This window comes from Portunus trituberculatus, chromosome 48 (genome assembly GCF_017591435.1).
Source record: "Portunus trituberculatus isolate SZX2019 chromosome 48, ASM1759143v1, whole genome shotgun sequence".
NCBI lineage: Eukaryota > Metazoa > Arthropoda > Malacostraca > Decapoda > Portunidae > Portunus > Portunus trituberculatus.
In genome coordinates, this window is record NC_059302.1 from 28645458 (window position 1) to 28672335 (window position 26878).

At 39.6% G+C, this 26878-nt stretch overlaps 1 protein-coding gene and 1 long non-coding RNA gene across 2 annotated transcripts; one reads left to right on the forward strand and one right to left on the reverse strand.

The window, feature by feature from the left end:
• Positions 1-1426: 1426 nt before the first annotated feature.
• LOC123498956 (general transcription factor IIF subunit 2-like) lies at positions 1427-26854 on the reverse strand. Its single transcript, XM_045246565.1, has 7 exons — positions 26660-26854; positions 14103-14170; positions 12473-12609; positions 10848-10937; positions 9450-9574; positions 8962-9105; positions 1427-1982 (listed from the first exon to the last, which is right to left on the reverse strand). Exons 1-7 carry the CDS (start codon positions 26726-26728, stop codon positions 1845-1847), a joined length of 771 nt encoding a protein of 256 aa, XP_045102500.1. The 5' UTR covers positions 26729-26854; the 3' UTR covers positions 1427-1844.
• On the forward strand, positions 3254-5903 carry LOC123498959. The gene is made up of 3 exons (XR_006672854.1): positions 3254-3351; positions 3523-3665; positions 5448-5903. It is a non-coding gene; the product is annotated as an uncharacterized LOC123498959 (long non-coding RNA).
• Positions 26855-26878: the final 24 nt, after the last annotated feature.

Here is a 26878-nt window from a genome sequence, read left to right on the forward strand (position 1 = left end):
GGGGGTTAAGTGTGTGTGTGTGTGTGTGTGTATACTATATATATATATATATATATATATATATATATATATATATTCACACATCTCACTGCATGTATATATGAATGAATTATGAGAAGCATAGGGAATTGAGAGAGGGATAGGCATGGGAAAATGGAGAGAGAGAAAGAGAGAGAGAGAGAGAGAGAGAGAGAGAGAGAGAGAGAGAGGGAGAGGGAGAGGAGTAGTACAGGCCCAAGGTTAATGTTATAGGCTGCTCTAGTCTTATGAGTTTTTATGTAAGCAAGGGGACAGATGTTGATTTTTTTTTTTTGATATAGGTATGAGTTGCTTCTTCACATATATAAACCTTGTCCGTCAATATTGTTTAATATCCGGTGAAGAAAATAATGTCCAGTTTTTAATACTTATCAATATGGAGAACCCCATGTGATAGGGAGCAACATGCCACCACCACTGGCCATGTTTCCTGCATTTTCTGCCTGACCAACTCTTGCTGAATCATGTGGTGAAAACCAAACTTTGATACTTGTCCTTATAGCAGAACTACACAAGGTTAACCATTGCTAACCTTGGTGCATAGAAAGCAGCTGGGAACAGCTAGATGGGTTGGATTTTAGTGGGCAAGAGGGTTCAACTAATGTAGACAGGCAGCCAACAGAAGCACAGCTGGTACATCACATCTTGCTCTTGACCAGTCAGCGGCGTGTGGTAGCAACGTGTGTCTTGGTCTGTGTTATGTACGTACATGTGCATGTTGCATTTTGTGCCCTTTAAAGTCCTCAGCTGGATTTATTAACCCCCTCCTCCCATCCATCCAGCAACACCCACAGAAGCAACTTGTACATCCATCGTTAGGTAATGTATCTGACTATGATTGTGTCAATGAATAATGCCTTTATTACAGCTGTAACATAATAAAAACCCACAAAAGCCCAAAATTTAAAATATTTTTGAGATAAAAATTCATAAAAATTTTATTTTGAATATTTTTGGCTAAAAATTACACCATGCCTTATTCATAGTGCAAGTTCCATGTGGTGTATTTTGGGCAACAATCCGATGATAACTAACAAAACTTGTTTTGATTTTTTTTTTTTTTTTTTTATTTATTTAATTTTTTTAATTTATTTATTTTTTTTTTTTTTCAGGGAATCCTATATGTAGAAATTTGTCTCACTATATAAGCTTTCTACTGCTAGATTTTTTTTTTTTTTCAGTGTGCTATAATTACTCAAAGCTAAACCCCAAATATCTGAAAACTACAATAGTGGTGTGTTGGTCCGTATTGCATGGGGCTCTTCATATGTAAAAAACAAATAAAAGAAAATAATAATAATAAATAAAATAAAAATAGAATAAAAGAAAGGTATTAAGTAAAATTCCATAAAAATCGAATAAAAGAAAGGTATTAAGTAAAATTCCATTGAAATATTTATATGTATACTTACTAATTTCAAACTTTGTGTTTAGTGAACAGACACAAATTTCACAAGTCATACAAAGACAGTCAGGAACAAGAAATATTTAAATTATTTTATAACTATTAATTCATAAAAAGAAACTGGCAATCAAACTGATCACTGAAAAATAATGAATTCCAAAGTATCATATCTGGCTGTAAAGCTTGTGATAAATACAGTATTTTAATGATGTTTACTGTATATGGTCAACCGTACATAAATATGAATTAATGATGTCCTAATAACTCGTTTGCAGTTATGATTAGATTCCTACCCCAAAACCCTCCCAATGTATATAGTTGTCTCTATGGTTAGTAAATAAAAAAAAAAAAAAAAAAACACAACTTATAAATTTGATCTCCCTAGAGTGAGTGTGCAGTGCTAATCACTCCCCGGGTCGTCAGCAATACTTTCTTCAACCTTGTAGTGGCGATACTCAGGCTTCAGCTCCCACATGTTCCGGTGAGGATTTTTGACATTGTAGTCGCAAACCTCCTTCAGGATCTCCTTCAGGTATGTCTGTAAATACAGAATTGTTAAAGTTTATAATTAAGCACAAATTTAAAGCACTAATCAAAGGTTAGAACAATTTTCTTTAATCACTATCTGATTATATATATATATATATATATATATATATATATATATATATATATATATATATATATATATATATATATATATATATATATATATATATATATATATATATATATATATATATATATATATATATGAAATGAATGAGTGGGCTACTTTCCCATCGCCCCCTTCAAAATTTGTTTTGCCCTTGGTCAGTGGCCCTCTTACATAGGAAAAAAAAAATACTCCCTTTTTAAGAATGATTACATACTATGGGGTGAGATATGTATTAGTACATCACACCACAAAAGATCTTGCTGCTGGAACAAGAAGGTATTCCCTAAGAAAAGTACTCATAATAGAAAAACACCTTGGTGACACAAGTTGCCACAATAAAAAAAATAATGGTAAATGATAGACGGTAAAGCTTTCATGCATATTTATGTATATGCAGGTATTTCCTCAGTGATGATGCATGAAGCAATTGGGATTAGCCAAAGTCTCCTTTAATATGAGGGTGTAAGCACAGAAATATATAAGCAACTTATTATCAGACTTGTGCTGAACACCGATACTCCAAATACACTTTAGCAAAAGGTCTGAGAAGTCAGATGCATAATGATAAGAATTTGAAGAGTTTGAATAATTTCCTGGACTGTCTGCTACTACTTAAGTAATTTAAGTATATACTGGCAGTCTTGTCTAGAGGAATTTGTTATTCTATTTGTCCATTATAACCTTGCCACAACACTCCAGTCAAAGTAAAAATAAGACCAACCATAGCTGGTGCCCACCAGATGGCTAGAAAAGACTAATGTCTGTCAAAAACACATTAAATTAATTCCTGCTGCGAATTACTTGTAGGTATTAATATCCTGACCTCCTCTCGTCACTGGTAGTGCTGCCATTGTGCTTGGCTAAATATAGTAACAATTTTGAGTGTGTCAGGGATTCAATGCCTATTGTTTCATGGCTACCTTCCATCTATATACAAAGCCAGCAGTTCTGTGAGGTGACTAAATCACCAAGATAAAAATTAATTTAAAAACATGAGGCATTACTATTGTTACAAAAGTAATGGGTGATGGGTTGAGCAGTATCATTGATCAAAATAAGTAAAAAATGCAAGTTGCTAATCTTGCTTTTCATCCATATCCTATGTCTAACAATCAAACAATATACATGTATCATGTACTTTTATTTATTTTTTCAGAGAGAAGGGTTGGATGTTTTGTCTACTCATCTCTTCTTCAAGGTCAAGCAATAGTAGCAGTGTTTGGTGGCAGTGGAAGAAACAACAGTAGTGGTAATGAGGAAATTAATGGTTATAGTTTTGCATAGGAAACTGTAATAGTCTGTGCTATGTATCTTTTTGTCTAGGTGTGTTATTGCTGCTGCTCTGACTATACTTGCAATAGTTTTAACATAGATCATTATAATACTGCAAGAGTGAATCAGTCCTGTGCTCATGCTACAGATCCTTTGTCATTGTGGTCAGGGAGGCTCTGTCTTCTTCCTTTTACTAAGGCCCTCAGAATAAAGAGCCAAGATGACAATGTTCCAGTGAAGCGAAACAAATAGGAAAATGAACTTTGTGAACTGATCCCAATAAAAAGACAAGTGAGTAAAGAAACAATACGATGAATGCAAGGAAGTCCTCACCACAATCATAGTGGCAAACCAGCCCAAAAGTTTGTTCTTTTATTAGCTTTCCTATACGCTGAAGATTTTCTTTTGTCTTACGGTAACAAAGTGCTGTTAAAAGTTTTGGGCTCATCCATCACCATGTTTGTGGTGACGAACATTCTGGTGTTGCTCGCCATGCCAAAGTGTGCAGTATTTTCAATGACATCAGTTATACAGTTTATTTTCTTTGTTTCACCATTTTTATGTAACTTTATCACTCAAACTGTCATCATGGCTTGTATATTTTCCAGACAACTCGTGGCTACTCAGAATACAATGTTTAGAACAGATGCATTGAATAAGACTGTTAATGGTGTGTGCACGGCAGGTTGGTGTGTGTGTGTGTGTGTAATTCACCTCGGTGGCTGGGTGACTGTTAATGGTGTGTGCATGGCAGGTTGGTGTGTGTGTGTGTAATTCACCTCGGTTGCTGGCTGGTCACCCAGCCAGTCTTCCCCATTACAGAGCGAGCTCAGAGCTCATAGACCGATCTTCAAGTAGGACTGAGACCACAACACACACTGGGAAAGTGAGGCCACAACCCCTTGAGTTACATCCCATATCTATTTACTGCTAGGTGAACAGGGGCCACACATTAAGAGGCTTACCCATTTGCCTGACCGCTTTCCGGGAGTCGAACCCGGGCCTCTCAGTTGTGAGTTGAGCAGTTTAGTTTAGTGTGTGTATGTGTTGTATTTATCTACTAAGCGTTTCAGAGAGTTTTAGGGCACATTTTTTTTAGAATAACTTTATAAGGAACACGCATATCATTATGAAATTTTGCCACAGTGTATTTGACACCCTCCCCTAATATCCCAATGTGTCATGAATCGTAAACAGTATATAATAATGGCACTTCTCCTTATAAAAATAGGAGAGTCACTTATCCCTCACGAAGAAACGGACAAGTGGTGAGAAATGGTGACGTAGAGAGAGAGAGAGGAGGTAGGGGAATACATAGAGGGGAAGGGAGAGGAGGGGAGGAAGGGAGCAAAATGTGGGGAAGGGGATGGAAGAAAGGGAGGGTAGGGGATGGAAGAAAGGGAGGGTAGGAGCAGGAGAAGGGACTATGTGGGTGGAGCTTGTTACTAAGTCACAAATAGTACTATGTCACCATTTCTCACCACTTGTCTGTTTCTTCGTGAGGAATAAGTGACTTTCTCCTGTTTTTACAGGGAGAAGTGCCATTATTATATACTGTTGACGATTCTTGACACATTGGGATATTCGGGGAGGGTGTCAAGTACACTGTGGCAAAATTTCATAATGATATGCGTGTTCCTTACAAATTTATTCTAGAAAAACGTGCCCTCAAACTCTCTGAAACGTTTAGTTTGTTGAGTGGGGCTCATAGTGTCCTGTCTCCATTTGTCCAATCTTTCCTTAGTTATACACATTACATGTTGTAACAACTTCATTATTCAATGCATTCCACTTCGCCACCATTCTGTGTGGAAAACTGTATTCTTCAATATCCTTCACACACTGACTCTTCCTGATCTTTACATGACCTCTTGTCCTTCCATCCTCTTCTGTCACTAGCACCAGGTCTTCCTTGTTTATTATCTTTTCAATGCCATGGACTATCTTGTACATAGTTATTAGGTAGTCCCATTTCCTTAAGCCATTCTTCATATGTTAGGTCCTTCAGTTCTGGCACCAGGACCTTTGTAGCAATCTTCTGTATCTGTTCTAATCTTTTTATGTCTATTTCAGAGTTCGGAGACCACACCGCAACTGCATATTCCAGCCTTGGACGTGTATCATACTTGTGATGATTTTTTTTAATTGTATCTTTGTCCATAAACTGAAATACCACTCTTACATTACTCAACATTTTATGATAGTCCAAATATCTTGCTTATGTGTTTTTTGGAGTTCAGATTTTCCTGTATGATAACTCCCACATCTTTTTTCCTCTTTAGTTTTCATTATTTGTTCCATCAAATAGTTCCAAACCAGTCTTCTCTTGCTCTTTCTTAGTTCCATTATGTGACATTTCTTGGTATTGAACTCTAATTTTCACTTCTTACTCCACTCACATAAATATATCTTCCTGTAACAGCAGACAGTCCTCCTTGGTTTTGATAACCCTTAGCTTTTGCACATCCGTTAACAAATAAATTAATATAACTGTTTACCCCATTGTGAATGTCATTTACATAAATCTGAAACATGATGGGGGCTAACACTGACCCTTGTAGCACTCTGCTTGTTACTTTAACCCAAGATGAGTATGTATCTCTGATCAGTTCTCATCTCCCTGTCCTTCAAATAATCCCTTGTCCATTGTAACAAAGTTCCTCACAGTCCTCCTATGTTCTCTAGTTTCCAAAGTAGTCTTCCATGAGGGACTTTATCAAAAGCCTTTTTTATGTCCAAGAATACTGTGTCCACCCATCTATCTCTGGTTTCCAGTCCTTCTATTACTCTTGAGTAGAATCTTAATAAATTCAACACACGTGACCGTCCTGTCCTTCTATTACTCTTGAGTAGAATCTTAATAAATTCAACACACTTGAGTAGAATCTTAATAAATTCAACACACGTGACCGTCCTGTCCTGAACTCAAATTGTCTGTTCGATATGACTTGTTCTTCTTGTTCTTTTTCCAGATGTTTAACCCATTTTCTATGATAATTATTTCACACAACTTCCCCCATAACACTTGTGACACTGGTCTGTAATTTAATGGCTCAGTTGCCTTTCCTCCTTTAAATATTGGTATTATGTTGGCTTTCTTCCATTCTAGTGGAACTTTCCCTTCATTTAGTGAACTTGCAATTATTTCCAAAATTGGATCCAACAGTTGCTCTTTACATTCTTTTAGCACCCAGCCTGATACACCATCCAGCCCCATTGCTTTTCTGACATCCAAATTATCTAATAAAACTTTCATTATCCTCTTTGGTTCTGTAAAAATCCTCTTCTATAGTTGAACACAGTTCTGAAGCTCTCATTCATTATTTTACACAATTCCTTCTCTGCTTGGTACTCTTCCCTACTTTAATTATTTTTTCTATTGTTTCCTTGTTCTTCATTCTGCCATTTATGAATTTGTAGAAAAGCTTGGGTTCATCTTTGCTTTTACTCACCACATCTTTCTGAAAGTTTCTTTTTTCCTCTCTCCTTACTCTAATATATTAATTTCTCACATTCTTATACTGCTGTCTGTTATTGACATTTCTCTGCTTTATGAGTTTCTTCCAGGCTTTATCTTTTGCTTTTTAGCTTCTGTGCATCTAGCATTGTACCAGGCATATATTTTTTTCTTAACTCTATAAAGAGTTATGTATTTCTTTACTCCGTTATATTTTTCTAAGAATATTTCATATTTTCCTTGTATTGTCCTTTTGTATATAATGTTTTATTTTGCTGATATTGAGTGGAGAAATATTATGTACAGAAAGACAGTATAAGGGAAATATGACATTCTTACAGAAATATAATGGAGTAAAAAAATTTGGAGTAAAAATATTTGTACCAGTTTATAGAGTTAAGAAAAAAATACATGCTTGATACAATGTTAGATGCATACAAGCTAAAAAGGCATAAGATAAAGTGTGGAAGATACTCATAAAACAGAGAAATGACTATAAGAGACAGCAGTACAAAGATGCCAGAAGTTAATATATTAAAATAAGGAGAAAGGAAGAAACTGAGAAAGATGTGGTGAATAAAACCAAAGATGAACCTAAACTTTTCTACAAGTTTATAAACAGCAAAAGAAAGAACAAGGAAACAATTGAAAAAAATTATTAAAGAAGGGAAGAATACCAAACAGAGAAGGAAATGTGAGAAATAATGAATGAGAGCTTCAAAACGGTGTTCACTGCAAAAGATTTCACAGAACCTAGTACGACATGGCATTGCCAAGGATTACAGGAGATCACAGTGCACAAAGAGGATATTGGAAGATCATTAGGTAAGTTGTATGCCAGAAAAGCAATGGAGCCAAATGGTGTATCAGGCTGGGTGTTAAAAGAATGTAAAGAGCAACTACTGAATCCAATTTAAGAAATAATTACAAGTTCCATAAATGAAGGAAAAGTTCCACATGAAAGGAAGAGGGCCAATGTAATTAATACCAACATTTAATGAACTATACAGACCAGTGTCACTTACAAGTGTCTTGGGAAAGTTGTGTGAAATAATTATCAAAGAAAAATGGCTTACATTTCTAGAAGAGGAGCAAGTCATATTGAACAGACAATTTGGGTTCAGGATAGGGCAGTCAGGTGTATCAAACTTATTAAGCTTCTACTCAAGACTTATTGCAGGAATTGAAAACGAGAGATGGATGGGTGGACACAGTATACGTGGATATTAAAAGGGCTTTTGATAAAGTCCCTCATGGAAAACTACTTTGGAAACTGGTGAACATAGAATAAGAGATTATTTGAAGGATAGGGAAATAAGAACTGTGATCAGAGATACATATTCATCTTGGGGTAAAGTAACTAACGGAGTATTTTTATCTACAATTTGACTACACTAGCATTATGCAGTTGTTTTTCTTTAACCCTTAAAATATGTATGAATTTGATCCAGAAAGCCTCTCTGTTAATCAATAAATATCACAATAAGCAAAAAATATTATGATCAACAGAATAATAAATTTACCTATCAATTGAAATGATTAATGTAGCATATAAAATCAGCAAAAGTATATATCATAAAGGCAAACATCATTGAAGCTGCTACTGAAACACAAAGCATGTTGACAAGTCTCAAGATTCAATGAGGAAAAGCTGTTAATATTAAAGAACATCATTTCCTTTTATCCTGGGAGTGTTCTATTAGTATCATAATGGGCAGTGATTAGGAACTGTGGGCCATCTACCAGTACACCACCAATGTGGTAACTACTATAGGAAGCTTAATTCCAGTGAGAAGCATGCAGGTTCATTATGAAACTGTAGTGTGAATGATGATATTGTGTCACTGTTATATTGGTTGATCAAATGTTTGTGCTACTTAACAATAAAACCTACATACTCATCTTGCAAATTACTTTCCTTTTGCCTTTCAAAAGAAGTAAAACTGAACGAGTTGAAGAGTGTGATATTCCCAGTTAGTGACCACAATGACAGAATGACATTTATAGTGAGAAATCAAAATAAGAAAACAAAAAAACTCCATCCATGTGTACCTCATACCAAAATTAATTTAAAAAAAAAACTTTGCAAGTCTGTATTACCGTTACAAACATCACAACTGATCTACGTACGATTGGTTGTCTAGTCAGCTTCTGCAAGTCCTTAATGTTGTAGTATTGATGCTTCTCAAAGGCAGCAAAGAGCATTTCCATCACCTTATCCTTGTCATCACGAGCCTTTTTGCCCTCAGCCTTTCTCCTCTCATCCATCTCAATCTGGCAAAAGCATATCTTGATTATACTAAAAACATAAGTAAAATCAATAAAAGGCAGCAGCCCAATATGGGATGGTCAATACACCATAATGTTCTTACACATTCATTCACATTAAATAAATAATAAACAAAGTTTAGCTATTATTAATATTATGTAAAGATGCTAAAACTTATATACTAGTTTAGTCTTATTACACAATAAAACAAAGGAGGATTACTTACCATTATCATATTGTTAAGTGTTTACACTACCATCATAATATGTTGCTAAACACAAATATTTCTTAATACTAGCACACATGCAAATACACAAAAGATATTCATCTGTTTTGCTACAAAACTTACATGAACTTTGTGTCTGGTTTTTGGTTTGTATGACTGGACTGGTCTGGAAATAAATTCTGCCTTTCGATGAGGCTGGGAGGCTATTAAGGCCGCTGCCTTCTTCTGGTTGTAGTAATAGCTGTCCACTGAAATATTGAAATATTAGTTTAAAAGATTTATTCAATAATTACAAGTTGCTCCAGGGAAGAGATGTAATCTCAATACAACCAAATCTATTCTAGATCAATGCAATTGATATACAAACTAGAGCCACAAAGCAAAAATCCTTAAATAAAAGAATCCTGAAGGATTCAATATTTTCAAAAGAAACTAAACAGTTCATGCAGGGAAGCCACAGAATATCTGACTTCTGATTCCTCTTAAATTTTTTTTGTGGGGTAGAGCAAACTTAGCATTATTAAATGCCTTAACACCTTGATTCCTTCATCTAACAGCTGGACAACCTGCCAGATAATTATCCCTTCTTCAATGACAATCATCTGTCTTCTTCATTGAATATCCTCGGTCAGTCCTTTTTCTATAGTCTAAACTGGAAACTTTAACTTCACCTCTGATCTCACGAATCATTTCCATCACTTCCTTAACTGCTAACTCAGTACAGGAGCCTTATCCACCAGTATACAGTATTTGTCATATGTTAGGGAGTTTCACCCATACCAGGACTTTTGACTCGGGTTTTTGTTTCATCAATTTCTCTCCTCTAACTGACTGCTTTCAGCCTTTCTCATCACCACAATGTTGCATTTCTTGCTATCTTCTACAGCTATTCTCATGCTAATTGCTCTTCTGATCTTGTAATTACATGCATCTCCTCCCATGGCCTTGCATAAGACTATTTTTTCTTTCTCATTCCTATTCTATCCACTTTCTAATGCAAGAATTAACCAATATTCTCAATTTACATCTGACTACTTGAGTTGTGATTCATGATGTATCATAAATTATCTTGACTCAAGACTTAACTCAAAGTGAGGTATAAATGCACCCTCTATCTCACTTACTCTCTTCCTTCCCTTTACACATGCACTTCTACTCTACTGTACCAGTTGTCACTCAATATTCTGAACCAAATGAGCAGTGTGATCCACTACAGATACACGATTGGTGTGAAGTGATAAGATAAATCAATTCAAGGAAACTATTTGACAAAAATTATCTACTAAGCATTGAAACTGATAACTTGCTTCCTGATTATCAAATAACAATATTTCATCAGAAAAGCAGTACCACTTCTATCAACATCAGCCATAATTTCCAATAATATTTTCATCAATGCAATGGTCACAACAGAAATACTGTGTACCTCACTCTTTACTGAATACATAGCATGACACACCAAAGCTGATTCATTGACTCTGATTAAGTAAAACATACAAAAAAGTATAGGATGATACATACCAACTGGCTGGCACTCAAACTTTTGAATGACCTGTCCTTCCATGTAAAGCTTCTCTTGCTCAGGCACAACAGGATCAGAATTACCACTTGCTGAAAGGCACAAAAATTAGCAGTTTTTTAGTCCAAAAACCTGAATAAGCATACATAGATAAATATTACTAGCCATCTGGAATGCTTGCCATTGAAAGTTTCAAAATATATGTATGTATTCACAAGGCCTCATTATTATCAATAATAGGTAAGAGTAACATAACAATAATTTTAAATATTATACTGAATATAAATTTTTTTAATGTAACAAGGACTAGCCAAAGTACACAAGTGCCAATCCCACAGTGCAAACTGAAATGAACACCGTATCTTGAAACTTTCCTTTTGAAAAAGCTTGTCATATGTAGCTGAAGGAAATACAGATACAGCCACAAAGTTCAAGAATTTATCAGTAAAAGGAACATGAGAAATGGTATGTACTGGTTAACTCTGTATATTTGTACTTTAAATATTAAAACATTAACTACTGTATGGTAATATGGCTGTTAAAAATTACCTACACTTACCATCTACAATACTGTGTGCTAATTTACCTGATTTAACAAATGAATATACAATGGAATCCTGCTAATTGTACACAATCTCTCCCAGGAGGCGGTATATATGATGAATAAATTTTTCCCATTAGATTTAATGTGAATTGTATTAATCTGTTCCAGACTCACACAGGGTTGGTTATTTAACCTTTAACTGATGGTAATTGTTCATTGTAAGCAGCACCATCACATTTTGAGTCGCTTGATAGTGATGGCTGGCTAGTCATCTGTATTTATTTCTCCCCTTCTCACTTATTAAACAAAGAGGAAAGTTTCTATTTTCTTTTGCTGCCTCCAACAATTCATAATTTCCTTTTGGATGAAGGTACTTGGATTGGGTTTCAGGAATAGCATAATGTATGACTTTTTTCTAAGTACGTTGTCGTGTTCCTGTGTTCGTGTGTGTGTGTGTGTGTGTGTGTGTGTGTGTGTGTGTGTGTGTGTGTGTGTGTGTGTGTGTGTGTGTGTGTGTGTGTGTGTGTGTGTGTGTGTGTGTGTGTGTGTGTGTGTGTGTGTGTGTGTGTGTGTGTGTGTGTGTGTGTGTGTGTGTGTGTGTGTGTGTGTGTGTGTAGAGAGAGAGAGAGAGAGAGAGAGAGAGAGAGAGAGAGAGAGAGAGAGAGAGAGAGAGAGAGAGAGAGAGAGAGTGCATATGAGAGCACTAGTCTCAGATTACTGACAAACACACACACAAACACAAACACACACACACACACACACACACACTTTTTTCGTGTGCATATGTTTGCACTAGTCTCACATTACTGACAAACACACACACAAACACACACACACACACACACACACACTGCCGACATAGCACAGAGAGGACATCTTGAACAGCTCCCAGGGCAAACGTGTAGCACAGTCAATAACAAGGTGACAATCGCAAGACAAGCATATAAATGCCAAATTACACTTTACATGAAAAAGTTTGATGAATGGTGAGTTGTGCGATTACAAGACTCTAAAAATGTCCAATCTATCTGATAGTGAAATATGTGAAAACCTGTTTCTCCACACACACAAAGTTTAACTTACGAACTGTGCAGGAGAAAACACCAAGAGTCATTTCCTTAATGCTGTGAAGCTTAAACTTGTGTTCCCGGGCCACCTTGTTGTCCTTTAGGATCTGCTCTGCTGAGGAGAAGGTTACTGCTGGCAACTTTCCAGGTATCCTGCAGAAACGGAATCAAATTAATTCACTCCTATGTGTAAACTTCTCAAACTATGTGATATATTTTCTGATCAGTTCCATTTCCTGAAAAATTAATAGACACTGGTTCCTAGGTATATGTCAACTTTAGAATAAGTTCAAATTGGTATACATCCTCTTTGGATGTGAAAAATTTGCTTGGAATATGACCTTTGTATGGAATACAATTCACATTCTAGAATTTATATGGGTCAAAATGAGCCACGACACCATGCTACCACTGCTTACTTCTCCAGGCAAATTCACAACTGCCCACAAGCAGTGTTGCAAGATTCTTTTTATTTATTTCATATAACTGCTTTTGTGATTATTGCAGTCAACAACAGAGCACCTTCATTTCATTAAAAATAGCACAACAGCAAAAAAGAAAAAAAAATCATTCTGCATTTTATGTGTGAATGTGAGGCCTCCAAAACACCTAATTTTTAAATTTCCTTTAGCCATTCACCTGAAGATTTTCACCACCATATCGTAGGTAACAGTGCTATATCATACTTTTTCAATCATAATACAATGTAAGGAATCCTGAAAATGAAAACAAGGTTCTGTTCAATGATGCACCAAATGTTTTGGTAACATCTCAGCAGCCGTGGGTCTTGTTCTTTACCTCACCTCTACACTAGGCCACTACATACCTGTCTTATCACTGCAATCACATAGGGCATTTTTACTGTTGGGATTGCTTGCTCTTTGTTCAGCTGCACCACTAGCTTGCTTAAAAATTATATACTTAATACATCAAGAAAAATATCCTTCATTGAGATGATGATGTATCTTATATATCTGTGTTTTTTAAGCCATCAAATATGGTATGTATTTTAGTATTAAGTAGTGTGAAATTTTTTTTTTTATCAAACCCATCAATGTACTGTGTAATATGCAAAAAAAAAAAAAAGAAAAGTCTGGTATACATAATGTTTGGTAAACTCCAGGAATCTTGAAAACATTAAGGACCTATATCAAGGTACCACTGCACGAGATAATGACATTCAACATTACCAGCATAATTAATAAAAATTGTATACATAACTATACATACTGATTTTATTGGGAAATAGTTTAGGACTACATCTTGAATACTTTATGCACTATTCACTGTTTTTCTAATATGCCCAAGTTATATACAGCTTGTAACAATATTCTGAGTGTGCAGCACACGCCTGTTCCCGACTGTGTATCACAGACAATTCCAGTGATATGGTAAGTCGCACTACATTAACCGAATAAAACCTCTACATTAATTGAACTAAATCTCAAACCTAACTTCTAAGCTCTAATAATCACAAATTGTAGTCACTATGTTGAATCAAGAAAGACAGGAGATCTAAGAGAGTATGAATAAGCAAGTGAAGTCATACATGCAATGTAGTTTGCTTTGTATGAAGTGGTATGCCACAGAAATAATCAAATAAACTTTAATGAAAATCAATTATGGTGAACTCTAAGCATACTTACTTGTGGATCCGGAGTCTGCCAACATCACCTGGACACTCCACCCACTTGTCCCTCATGTATTTTGGAATCTGTCAGAAAAAAAAAAAAAAACTATCTATTTCATTCATGTTAACACAGCAACAGTGCATAACCAATCTCTTTGCAAGGCCAGGTTTACTGCTCTTCAAATCCACATATTTCATATGTTCATTAATTTCATCAATGGGCATTAAAAAAAAGAATGTTCTGATAACTGAAAAAAAAAAAAAAGGTTGAAATTTGCTTCTCTATATACTCATGTTTGCAAAAGTTTATAGAAAAGGCTATTGGGGCCACAGATGTACCAATATGCAACAAGTGAAACAATTGCTCAGTACACATGTGGCCCAATACGCGATTAACATGTTAAGTAGATGAACTCTAGTCTATGACGTGTGGATTTCTTAAGGCCCTATCACACTGGCCTATGATATGCGGAACCAGGAATATCCGCTCCAGATAGCTGGAACTTGCCCGAGATTAGCGGAACCAAGTTGGGATGGATTCATATCCATCCCGGTTCTCCGTACGCTATCCCAGTGGAAAAGTAAACATAATACATGTAATAAAAACCTTTTATTTAAACTAAAAAGAATGTGACTAAATTTTTCATATTGGAATATTAAATAATATTTCATCAATTTAGAAAGGTAAAATATATATATATCATGTTGAAAGTTTGGGCTCATGGCAACCACCTCTGACTCTAAAGTTGCCGTCGTGCACGTCTCAGCTTTTCTCTAGTTTCTTTTACTTACTTTTCGTCAACAAGAGGAAGTGCAAATGCAGTTCCAGGACAAAGCACAGGCTGAAATATAAGCGGCATGGTTTTGTTCTGGTTTACTTTGATTAGGCTTTGTCTTGGTTGGTGGGCCGTTTGCCTAGCATAGCAAGAACGCGGGGAGCTTGTGTGTGATAGTGTTCCTGGTTTCGTACCAAGAACCATGGCCCGCGTTCCGCGTATCATAAGCCAGTGTGATAGCCACTTTAATGTTTGTGCTTCTCATGCACAAATAACCAAGTAAACATGCCTCAATGATGGCTGGTGTAATAATTTCACTGCATGATGTGACATCAAGAAAAGAGAAGTATGTGGTAGGAAGCTTGAATCAGGCTGGTTGTGGATTGAACATCCGGATATTGGAGGGAGTACTGTATACGGTACACATACAGGCCTGATGCCACTAATGCTTAAAAGTATGTTATGCAAATTATATCTAACATATTGTCATAGTAAGCCCATGCCAGCGAATAAATTCGCAGAAAGAACCAGCAGACGATGCCCACGCAAGGCTATGTTCGCCTGTCTTCAAGGTGGAGGAATACACATTGCTTGGAGAAGCTAGTTCTGGAGGCAGAACGAGTTATTCTCCCAGCTGATAGTACTGAGATGTGCAATTACATATTGGCTACAATATGAGAATGCTGAGATGACTAGCGTCATTATGGAGCTGTAGTAATGAGAAACAGCGGATCGGTAATTGGCAACTCTGAGTCTGGCAAGGAGGCCGGATGGCGGCGCAAGGGTTGACAACCTCAACCTCAGAGCGATATTTAAATTTCCACAACAATTAATGCTTCTTTCCTGTGCACACCATCGAGTTGTGCATATATGTGGACGTCTTCGGTGTATAGACGTGTCTGTGCAGAGTTGGGAAGGTGTTAGAAAGAGGAATGAGGAGAATTAGAAGAAAAGCTATTGTATAATTAGCAAATGGGGTCAAGCCAGGGCGCATGATCTGCAGTGGGTCCCGCGCAGGTCAGTCTAGTGCGTGACTCGCTGTGAAGTGGGTGTGTTGCTCACGAGGTCGGTAATTTTCCTACGTATATTGCACGTGGCTACGATTCTATCATCTTATCAGAGGGAAAACAGCCTCTTAAGATTGATACGATTTGCCGAGCATCGTGCAGAGGCAGAGGAAATACTGATCTCCAAGATAAAGACGGATTACTTTGACTCTGTGCTCACACGTGCTGGAGGCCGGGGCCACGTGTATCATCTCTTTCAGGTTTTTGTGTGTGTTAAGCAGTGGTTGGGAGCCACGAGCTACATCATTTGTTTCAGGTTGTTGTGCAAGGACAGAATTAGTGTTTTACAGGTGGTTACCCAGCTGTGAAGAGCTGAGATGAACTATTTCTAGAAACATCTGTGTTGTGCGTTCGTGTCCTTTGTCCCCACGTGGCGGAGTGATCCCGGAGGCCCTGGAGTCCACGTGGGTGGTCGCTGCCTTTGTACAAGGTAGTGTTTAGCGAACACGAGCTCACGTATGGCAGAGTATTGTACCCCAGAGTGGTGGTAAGTCCTTTTCCTTAGTTATTCTAGGAATATTTAGTGTGTGCCTGTGTGTGTGTGTATGTGACTGCATGGCATGTATGGTGTTGTTATAATTTAACTAATAAAGTGAAAAGCGTAGCAACTGTGTTTTGCTTCTGTGATTACCTGTTTGTGTTGGGTCCCAAGAGTTGTTCCCTTAAAATAAATTTGAAATTGTAAGGATTGGGGGTGCGAGTTGGTTAAGAGGTTCAGATATATATATTCGCCAAGAGAACTCGATTCGAGCGATTTCTCTGAATATATACTGATCACACCTCCATAATCAATCTTCCACCACCCCATCGCCCTTCTTTCCACAATATCTGGCGCCCGAACAGGGACCTCTCACACTCTTACACAATCACAGGTCACAGAAGTAGCAATGTCTAGCTTCAGAACGGTCTGTAAATTAAAGGAAGAGGCCGAGTGCCTCGGTTACATGACCATGGAGGAAATAAGAAATTATATAGAGAAAGAAAGAGAGAGAGACAAGACAAAGAGAGGGAAGAGAGAAGGCTGGAAAGAGAGAGCGTGAAGGAGAAAGAGGAGAATGAAATCAGGATACTAGAACTCAGATCACAGGCTGATCAGGTGAATGGTGAGGGTTCTGGTAACTATGGTAACAGCGGAGCTCTCATCCTCCAAGCTTAGGATAAAACTTCCCAGTTTCAAGCCTGAAATGACAGAATCAAATTTTTCATAGAAAGATTTGAACAGGTGGCGGATGCGCTAGAGTATGGTGAGGTTACGAAAAAGCTGCAATTCGTGACTCTTATCGAAGGCAAGCCCTCGGAGATAATTCACAGATTAGATCCCGGGAACTGAGATTATAAGAATATGAAAGAGGCTTTGTTAGCTGTGTATGGGCTATCAGCAAGGAAGGAGCAATTTTTCTCTGCCTCTATGAGCAGCAATGAGACAGCATCCCAGTTTACGTCAAGGCTTGAAGCGTACTTACGTGACTGGCAGGAAAAGGATGGTGCTGAAAATACCATCGAGGGTATTAAGGATCTGCTCCTACGAGCCCAGTTTGTTAGGTCTTGCCCTGAGGATTTAGTTGCCCGTTTGAAGATTGATAAAGTGGGTAAACTTAAAGAAATGAATGAGGTGGCAGATGCCTATTTTGAGGCACATGAAGGTAAAAGGAGTAAGTCTGTCAAAGACAGGGCCCTACAGCCCCACCCCGCGGCTAAGTCAGACTCGAACTCGACGAAGCCTGCGGCATTAGGTATGGCGAAGGAAAGGGGTCCACATCCACAATCATAATACAGGTACTGGGATAAGCCTCATTATGCCACATCAAATTACCCCGATCGTCCTTCTCATGGTAGAGGGTATAGTTCGCGGCACGAAGGCCGTCATAATGGACCTTGGCAGAGGAATGCTGCTGCATATCAAGCCTCTGACAGGAGTGCAGGTACTCAGGCTGTGGGCACTGAGAATCGAGAAGGCGCCTTTCCGCGTGAGGATAGGTGCAAAGTTGGGGCTCACGCCATATGACTAGCTGCCGCTAATGTGCATCCCCAAAGGGAACCTGGTGGTTGCGGATGGCCGACTGGGCAAGCATGCTGTTAAGGTAATGTGTGACAGTGGTTGCACGGTGAGAAGGGAGCTGGTTCATGGTGACCAGTATACTGGCCGTGAGGTCAACATGATCCTGCTGGAGGGATCATGGTTAAAAGTCCCCGAGGTGGAAGTCTGGGTGACATGACCATTCTTAACGGGACTTATCAAAGCAGCAGCAGTAATTCAGCCGTTGTATGACGTCATAATTGGAAATGTCAAAGGCATTAGAAACACTGTTTCATGTGATGCGGGAACACAGACGTGTGCCGCTACAGTTACCCGTGCCACTGCCAAGCGAAAGTCTAGGGTAGTGCCCCTCCTGATTCACTCACCCAGTGATTTGATCAATAGTGAGGACGTTGTGCGGGAGTCTGAAACTGACCTGTCCTTGCAGGTAGTTAGAAAACATTACCTTGAGGGCACTACGAGAAATGTGCACGGAAATTCCACCCATTTCATTAAGAAGCGAGGTAGGTTTTATCGCCAATTCCTCAGTGATAGAGGCAAGGAACGGTTGCAGTTCGTGGTACCTGAGAAGTACCAACATGCAATATTCAAGCCGGGACACAGCACAGCTCTTGGAGGTCACATGGGCTGAGCCAAGACGCTGAATCGCATTCAGGCTTGCTTCTACTGGCCAGGCATAGGAGCGGACGTGGCCAGACTTGTCAGGTCTTGTGACGTATGTCAACGCACTGTAGACCGCGGTCGAGTACAACTCGCACCCCTGCAGCCACTACCTATAATCTCAATACCCTTTGAAAGGGTGGCGGTGGATCATGTTGGTCCAATTGAACCACGAGCGAGTGATGGTTCAAGGTAGTATATCCTCACAGTGGTGGATTTTAACACCAGGTGGCCCGGGGCAGTACCATTAAAGAACATTGAGGCAGCCACAGTAGCAGAAGCTATGTTTAACATATTTTGCCACGTAGGCATTCCTGAGTGAACGTGCCACTCAGTTTACGTCCGAGATGATGGATGAGCTACTCAGATTGCTTGCATGTAAAGGGCTGCGTACGTCACCCTACCATCCCGCTTGCAATGGTCTCTGTAAGAAGTTCAATGGCACCCTTAAGAGGATGCTTAAAAGAATGACTTGCGAGCAGCCGAAGGAGTGGCCTCGGTACCTAAGTCCGTTGCTGTTTGCTTACTGGGAGGTTCCTCAGAGCTCCTTGAAGTTCTCCCCTTTTGAGTTATTGTATGGAAGAGCCGTGAGGGGGCCTCTGAAAGTCTTATGTGAACTCTGGGATGATGCAGCTCCCGACCCAGACGTGAGAACAACGTACGAGTATGTCCTTGACTTGTCAGAGAGACTGAAGTCTACCTGAGAGCTTGCCAAGGAAGAGATTGTGAAGGCACAAGAGGTGCAACGATCTTATTTCAATAAGAAAGCAAAGATAAGACAATTTAACGTGGGCGATCAATGTCTGGTGTTGCTCCCTACGTCTCGGAACAAATTGTTAGCGCAATGGAAAGGGCCATATGAAGTCCTAGAGAAAGTGTCTGATCTCAACTACGTTCTGGACATTGATGGTAAGTGCAAGCGCTTCCATATTAACATGCTTATGGCCTATCATTTCTCTGAGTTGGCAGGCAGCAGCTTGCAATCAGACTCACCGAGTTCCGAGCAAATCGAGTGCTTGGAAGTGGTCAGGGCACATTTTGAAAGGGTCGTCACTGTGGAAAGCAGGGCGCATCATTCTTCGGTTGTGTGTGGTTCAGCTGCATGGTGTGTCTGATGTGTCATGCATGGTTAGTTTAATTTTAATTGTCCTTAGGCAGGTAGCCAGGTAGGATGTTTTAAACCATGTTTGTAATGACACTGACTACATAATACACCTACACTATGCATACAGACAGCACATCATATTACTGTTGTGTTAAATGTGGCCGTTTGTGCCTAATTTTCGCACAGGATTCTTCACAAATGCACTGGAGTTTTTTTCCCTAAGTTTTGGTTCTAGTAAAGAAAATGTTGGGTTTTTCCGCTCATGTGCGTTGTGGATATCCACCTGTTGCTGTTCAGTTACATAACACTTTACAGTGTGAATGTGTATGCAAGAATAGGTGGCCTTGTATTGTGTAACCTGTTCTCTTAGATGTTCAGGATCTGATCACTTGTGGGGTGACCATATTGTGTGTTGCAAATTTTTCACCTGCGAGAAAATCTCAAAAAAGGGGGGCGTAATGTCATGGTAAGCCCGTGCCAGCGAATAAATTTGCAGAAAGAACCAGCAGACGATGCCCATTCAAGGCTATGTTCGCCTATCTTCAAGGTGGAGGAATACACATTGCTTGGAGAAGCTAGTTCTGGAGGCAGAACGAGTTATTCTCCCAGCTGATAGTACTGAGATGTGCAATTACATATTAGCTACAATATGAGAATGCTGAGATGACTAGAGTCATTATGGAGCTGTAGTAATGAGAAACAGCAGATCGGTTATTGGCAACTCTGAGTCTGGCGAGGAGGCCGGATGGCGGCACAAGGGTTGCCAACCTCAACCTCAGCGATATTTAAATTTCCTCAACAATTACTGCTTCTTTCCTGTGCACACCATCGAGTTGTGCATATCTGTGGGTGTCTTCGGTGTACAGACGTGTCTGTGCAGAGTTGGGAAGGTGTTAGAAAGAGGAATGAGGAGAATTAGAGGAAAAGCTATTGTTTAATTAGCAAATGGGGTCAAGCCAGGGCGCGTGATCTGCAGTGGGTCCTGCGCAGGTCAGTCTAGTGCATGACTCGCTGTGAAGTGGATGTGTTGCTCACGAGGTCGGTAATTTTCCTCCATATATTGCATGAGGCTACAATTCTATCATCTTATCAGAGGGAAAACAGCCTCTTAAGATTGATACGATTTGCCGAGCGTCGTGCAGAGGCAGAGGAAATACCGATCTCCAAGATAAAGACAGATTACTTTGACTCTGTGCTCACACGTGCTGGAGGCCGCGGGCCACGTGTATCATCTCTTTCAGGCTTTTTGTGTGTGTTAAGCAGTGGTTGGGAGCCACGAGCTACATCATTTGTTTCAGGTTGTTGTGCAAGGACAGAATTAGTGTTTTACAGGTGGTTACCCAGCTGTGAAGAGCTGAGATGAACTATTTCTAGAAACATCTGTGTTGTGCGTTCGTGTCCTTTGTCCCCACGTGGCGGAGTGATCCCGGAGGCCCTGGAGTCCACGTGGGTGGTCGCTGCCTTTGTACAAGGTAGTGTTTAGTGAACACGAGCTCACGCATGGCAGAGTATTGTACCCCAGAGTGGTGGTAAGTCCTTTTCCTTAGTTATTCTAGGAATATTTAGTGTGTGCCTGTGTGTGTGTGTATGTGACTGCATGGCATGTATGGTGTTGTTATAATTTAACTAATAAAGTGAAAAGCGTAGCAACTGTGTTTTGCTTCTGTGATTACCTGTTTGTGTTGGGTCCCAAGAGTTGTTCCCTTAAAATAAATTTGAAATTGTAAGGATTGGGGGTGCGAGTTGGTTAAGAGGTTCAGATATATATATTCGCCAAGAGAACTCGATTCGAGCGATTTCTCTGAATATATACTGATCACACCTCCATAATCAATCTTCCACCACCCCATCGCCCTTCTTTCCACAATATCTGGCGCCCGAACAGGGACCTCTCACACTCTTACACAATCACAGGTCACAGAAGTAGCAATGTCTAGCTTCAGAACGGTCTGTGAATTAAAGGAAGAGGCCGAGTGCCTCGGTTACATGACCATGGAGGAAATAAGAAATTATATAGAGAAAGAAAGAGAGAGAGAAGAGAGAGACAAGACAAAGAGAGGGAAGAGAGAAGGCTGGAAAGAGAGAGCGCGAAGGAGAAAGAGGAGAATGAAATCAGGATACTAGAACTCAGATCACAGGCTGATCAGGTGAATGGTGAGGGTTCTGGTAACTATGGTAACAGCGGGAGCTCTCATCCCTCCAAGCTTAGGATAAAACTTCCCACTTTCAAGCCTGGAAATGACAGAATCAAATTTTTCATAGAAAGATTTGAACAGGTGGCGGATGCGCTAGAGTATGGTGAGGTTACGAAAAAGCTGCAATTCGTGACTCTTATCGAAGGCAAGCCCTCGGAGATAATTCACAGATTAGATCCGGGAACTGAGATTATAAGAATATGAAAGAGGCTTTGTTAGCTGTGTATGGGCTATCAGCAAGGAAGGAGCAATTTTTCTCTGCCTCTATGAGCAGCAATGAGACAGCATCCCAGTTTACGTCAAGGCTTGAAGCGTACTTACGTGACTGGCAGGAAAAGGATGGTGCTGAAAATACCATCGAGGGTATTAAGGATCTGCTCCTACGAGCCCAGTTTGTTAGGTCTTGCCCTGAGGATTTAGTTGCCCGTTTGAAGATTGATAAAGTGGGTAAACTTAAAGAAATGAATGAGGTGGCGGATGCCTATTTTGAGGCACATGAAGGTAAAAGGAGTAAGTCTGTCAAAGACAGGGCCCTACAGCCCCACCCCGCGGCTAAGTCAGACTCGAACTCGACGAAGCCTGCGGCATTAGGTATGGCGAAGGAAAGGGGTCCACATCCACAATCATAATACAGGTACTGGGATAAGCCTCATTATGCCACATCAAATTACCCCGATCGTCCTTCTCATGGTAGAGGGTATAGTTCGCGCACGAAGGCCGTCATAATGGACCTTGGCAGAGGAATGCTGCTGCATATCAAGCCTCTGAAGGCCCAAGGGACCAATATAACAGGAGTGCAGGTACTCAGGCTGTGGGCACTGAGAATCGAGAAGGCGCCTTTCCGCGTGAGGATAGGTGCAAAGTTGGGGCTCACGCCATATGACTAGCTGCCGCTAATGTGCATCCCCAAAGGGAACCTGGTGGTTGCGGATGGCCGACTGGGCGAGCATGCTGTTAAGGTAATGCGTGACAGTGGTTGCACGGTGAGAAGGGAGCTGGTTCATGGTGACCAGTATACTGGCCGTGAGGTCAACATGATCCTGCTGGAGGGATCATGGTTAAAAGTCCCCGAGGTGGAAGTCTGGGTGACATGACCATTCTTAACGGGACTTATCAAAGCAGCAGCAGTAATTCAGCCGTTGTATGACGTCATAATTGGAAATGTCAAAGGCATTAGAAACACTGTTTCATGTGATGCGGGAACACAGACGTGTGCCACTACAGTTACCCGTGCCACTGCCAAGTGAAAGTTTAGGGTAGTGCCCCTCCTGATTCACTCACCCAGTGATTTGATCAATAGTGAGGACGTTGTGCGGGAGTCTGAAACTGAGTATTGTACCCCAGAGTGGTGGTAAGTCCTTTTCCTTAGTTATTCTAGGAATATTTAGTGTGTGCCTGTGTGTGTGTATGTGACTGCATGGCATGTATGGTGTTGTTATAATTCAACTAATAAAGTGAAAAGCATAGCAACTTTGTTTTGCTTCTGTGATTACCTGTCTGTGTTGGGTCCCGAGAGTTGTTCCCTTAAAATAAATTCAAAATTGTGAGGATTGCAGGTGCGAGTTGGTTAAGAGGTTCAGATATATATATATTCACCACGGGAACTCGATTCGAGCATTTCTCTGAGTATATTCTGATCACACCTCCATAATCAATCTTCCACCACCCCGTGGCCCTTCTTTCCACACATATGTTGAGGAACTTAAAACCCAACTGACCTGTGTTTATACCCTTGGCAACTGTGGGTTTCTCTTGTAACTAGCAAGTCATATCACCATGTTTACATCATTAGAACACTATTGTGCAGCATTTGTATTCAGTCAATAGCTATGCACTCAAATAACATAGTAAGTGTCAGCACCAGTTGGAGAGACAAGAGGTGATGTCAACAATTCCTCAACTATGTATGCAATCGCTGGCTCACTTTGTTAGGGAATCTGGAGCATTTTTTTTTTGTAAAATTGTGCAATATTTACAAAAAAATCAACAGATCAGTGCACACAGACATTCTCAACAGATGGTTTCAAATTCAACTCACTTTTTACCTGACAAAACAAAGTGCAGTGATTAGTGGAATTAATTCAGCATTTTAATGTATGGCTTATTTAACACAAACTTCCTTTAGGTGACAGTTGATGGTATAATGACAGACACGTGGGTGTACTTCTCTGGAATGGCATGTCTCACAAACCAGTAAATTGAAATAATGATAAACAAATAAGTGAACAAATAAATAAATAATATGAAGTATAAAATGTGAAAAAAAAAAAAGTTGCTCAGGCTGGTACCCAAGGAAACAATGATTTTCTAAGAGTGATGCACTTCCATCAGGGACCAGCTAAAGTATGGCAGTTAGTATGGCCTAACCTCAGAGAACAACTATAACTGAGCCAGAAGCTTTTATATTCAAGTTGAAGTTGTCTTTCCTTCATGTCCTCTGAGGTAAGGACATGATAACTGCCAATCTTTCATTCCACTGTAGATGCTCCAGCTGGTCCCCAATGGAGGTGCAGGCTGATGGTTGTGAAGCAGCACACCAGACACTCCAGGCTGGTCTAGGATTGTGGTTAGAAATTTTTCCAGCTTCCTTTTAATATTTTTCTCTATTTGATCCTTTGAGGTCATGAGCATATGCTCAAACTACTGCTGTGCTTAAAGGTTCTGATACTTGTGGGGCAGTTTGAAGGGAAGTGAAACTGAGCACACAACATGCCTCTCCTGCTCCCATGGCCTCACTGCACAAGACTTTCTTCTTTCTCTCACTCCTATTCTATCTATTTCCCCAATGCATGAGTTAACCAGTACTCTAAATCATTCATCCCTTTCTCTAGTAAACTCTAGAACTCCCTACCTGCTTCTGTATTTCTATCTATCTATGACTTGAACTCATTTAAGAAGTGGGTTTCAAGACATTTATCCCATTCTTTTGGTTAACTCACTTGACCCTGTTTAAGGAATTGGCATCTCAGTGGACTTTTTTGTTTGATTGCTTTTGTTGCCTTTGACCAGTTTTCCCCTTGCATTTAAAAAAATTATGAATGTCCTTTGTTCCTTTTGTGTCTTGTTTGTTGGGGAGCCTTGAGCTGAGAGTAGTAATTAGTATTATTATTGATATCCAAAGAGTGGTCATGGCTGCAAAGTCTTCAGGTAAATGTTCTTAGTATGTACCAAATTAACTGTCAGCACTTTGCTGTTATTTTTACTGTGTAAAATAAAGGTGGCATCAGCAAATAGCAATACACTTTCTCTGCCTTGTTTTGTTTTCTATGTTAGTGCCATTTGGTACTTTATAGGAGATATTCAATGGGTTAATGCCAAACATTTCTTTACCATTGATGAGATTGCTTTGCCGGTTGAGGTGGACTTCCATTAGTATTTAAAGTTGCTGTTAAGAATGAGGTATCCTGGCATGGGAGGGGCTGATTGGGGACTGATGTCAGCCAATTACCAAACTTGTGCTTGAAAAAAAAAAAAAAAAAAAAAACAGAAAAGAAAAAAAAGTATATAAGGCTATGAAAAGCTTCTCAATAATGCATCCTACATGACTCTTGGCCTAAAGTGCTCACTGCCTAAACCACCTGTTCCGTGCTTGAAGATGTCATAACATATGTGAACACCAGTCCAAATGGTTAATCTTCACTATTGGTCCTTGTCAGCAGCACATGAAATGTTGTGGTAGTATATTCACTTCATTTCATATTCATGAACTTTCCTCAGGTGGAAGGCTTTGATTGACTCATACCAATGCTTTGGAAACATAAATGCGTCAGAAATAGAGTCCTGCGAGCAGTTTTCCTCAGTCTTCTTGTAGCTGTTTACATTAGTTGGGCATTTTGGGACATCCAATGAGAACCCACCATGCCAGTAATAATTCAAGCAATGTACCACAGCAAAACCAATCACGGACGTTCGACTACAGGACGTCCAATGAGAGCCTGCCATACTGGGAGTTACTTAAAAGTATTGCATTTGTTTCTCTTGAGAGAGGGTGAACCACGTTAGTTTCTACCATTAGCAAACATTGCTCTCATCATAAACGCCCAGTGCTCTGATTGTGATTCCAGGCTATTTGAGTTCTGTCACTACTACACCGGAAACACAAGACTTGTTCAACTTGTGTGTATATCATTGGTTAACTTTGCTACCCAAAATTGTGAGTAGAATCTGATACCAGATATTTTTGTGATTTCCTTGAAGGGGTGCGGTGCAGAAGCATCCTGAGAGAAGGCAGCAGCTGTAGTGAACGTTGCTGTTACTGATGAACAGCATTACCAATGCTTCGCTATATTTTGTATAAGGTAAATGTTCAAATTAATTTAGGTCATGTTAGATTATGATTTGGTAAGTAACCAAGAGCGAGGGGTTCTGGAATTTTTTTTTTTCTGCCCTCTTTTGCAATGCACATTAGTCCATCTCTAATGCTTACTCACCCAAAGACTCAGATTCCCACAGATCCCCCAAGATTATTGGGAATGACAGCAGGCATAAATTTGCGTACAAAAGACAGTCATAACTCGAAAAATATTAATTTGCGCCGGAAATGACATTTACCATCAATCATTTCACTACATTTCTCACCAGAAAAATACATATGCCACATCACAGATTCCATGGTTGGGTGAAACTATAAACTGACCATTATTTGTAGCAAAATAAATGAATACCTCAATCGCTGGTTGTAGAAAACTTATTAACTTGTTTACTAGCCAAAGATCCTACAGACTGCCCTCACCTTCACCAGCCACAAGCCTCGGCTACTGTTGGTCACGTCCAGATCCTTCTCTGCGTGTGGCCCACTCATGGCGCTACTCACTAACGCCCAGAGAAGGCGTCAGACGGGCCACAGGTAGTATAAATACCAGCACAACAAGCACTGGCCAGCAACTGGTGTTTGTCTCGGCCTGCCGCTTGTTTGCCTCTTCAACGGAGGATCTCCAGCTTGATCTTGATA

What these genes read in the sequence shown, in the direction of transcription:
- LOC123498956 (XM_045246565.1), bottom strand. Translation starts at nt 26,728, where the DNA reads ATGAGTGGGCCACACGCAGAGAAGGATCTGGACGTGACCAACAGTAGC. An exon ending in GTTTGAGTGCCAGCCAGTTG is followed by an intron (nt 9,575 to 10,847) that starts GTATGTATCATC and finishes TCAATATTTCAG; the next exon opens with TGGACAGCTATTACTACAAC. An exon ending in AGCTGACTAGACAACCAATC is followed by an intron (nt 1,983 to 8,961) that starts GTACGTAGATCA and finishes CTGTATTTACAG; the next exon opens with ACATACCTGAAGGAGATCCT.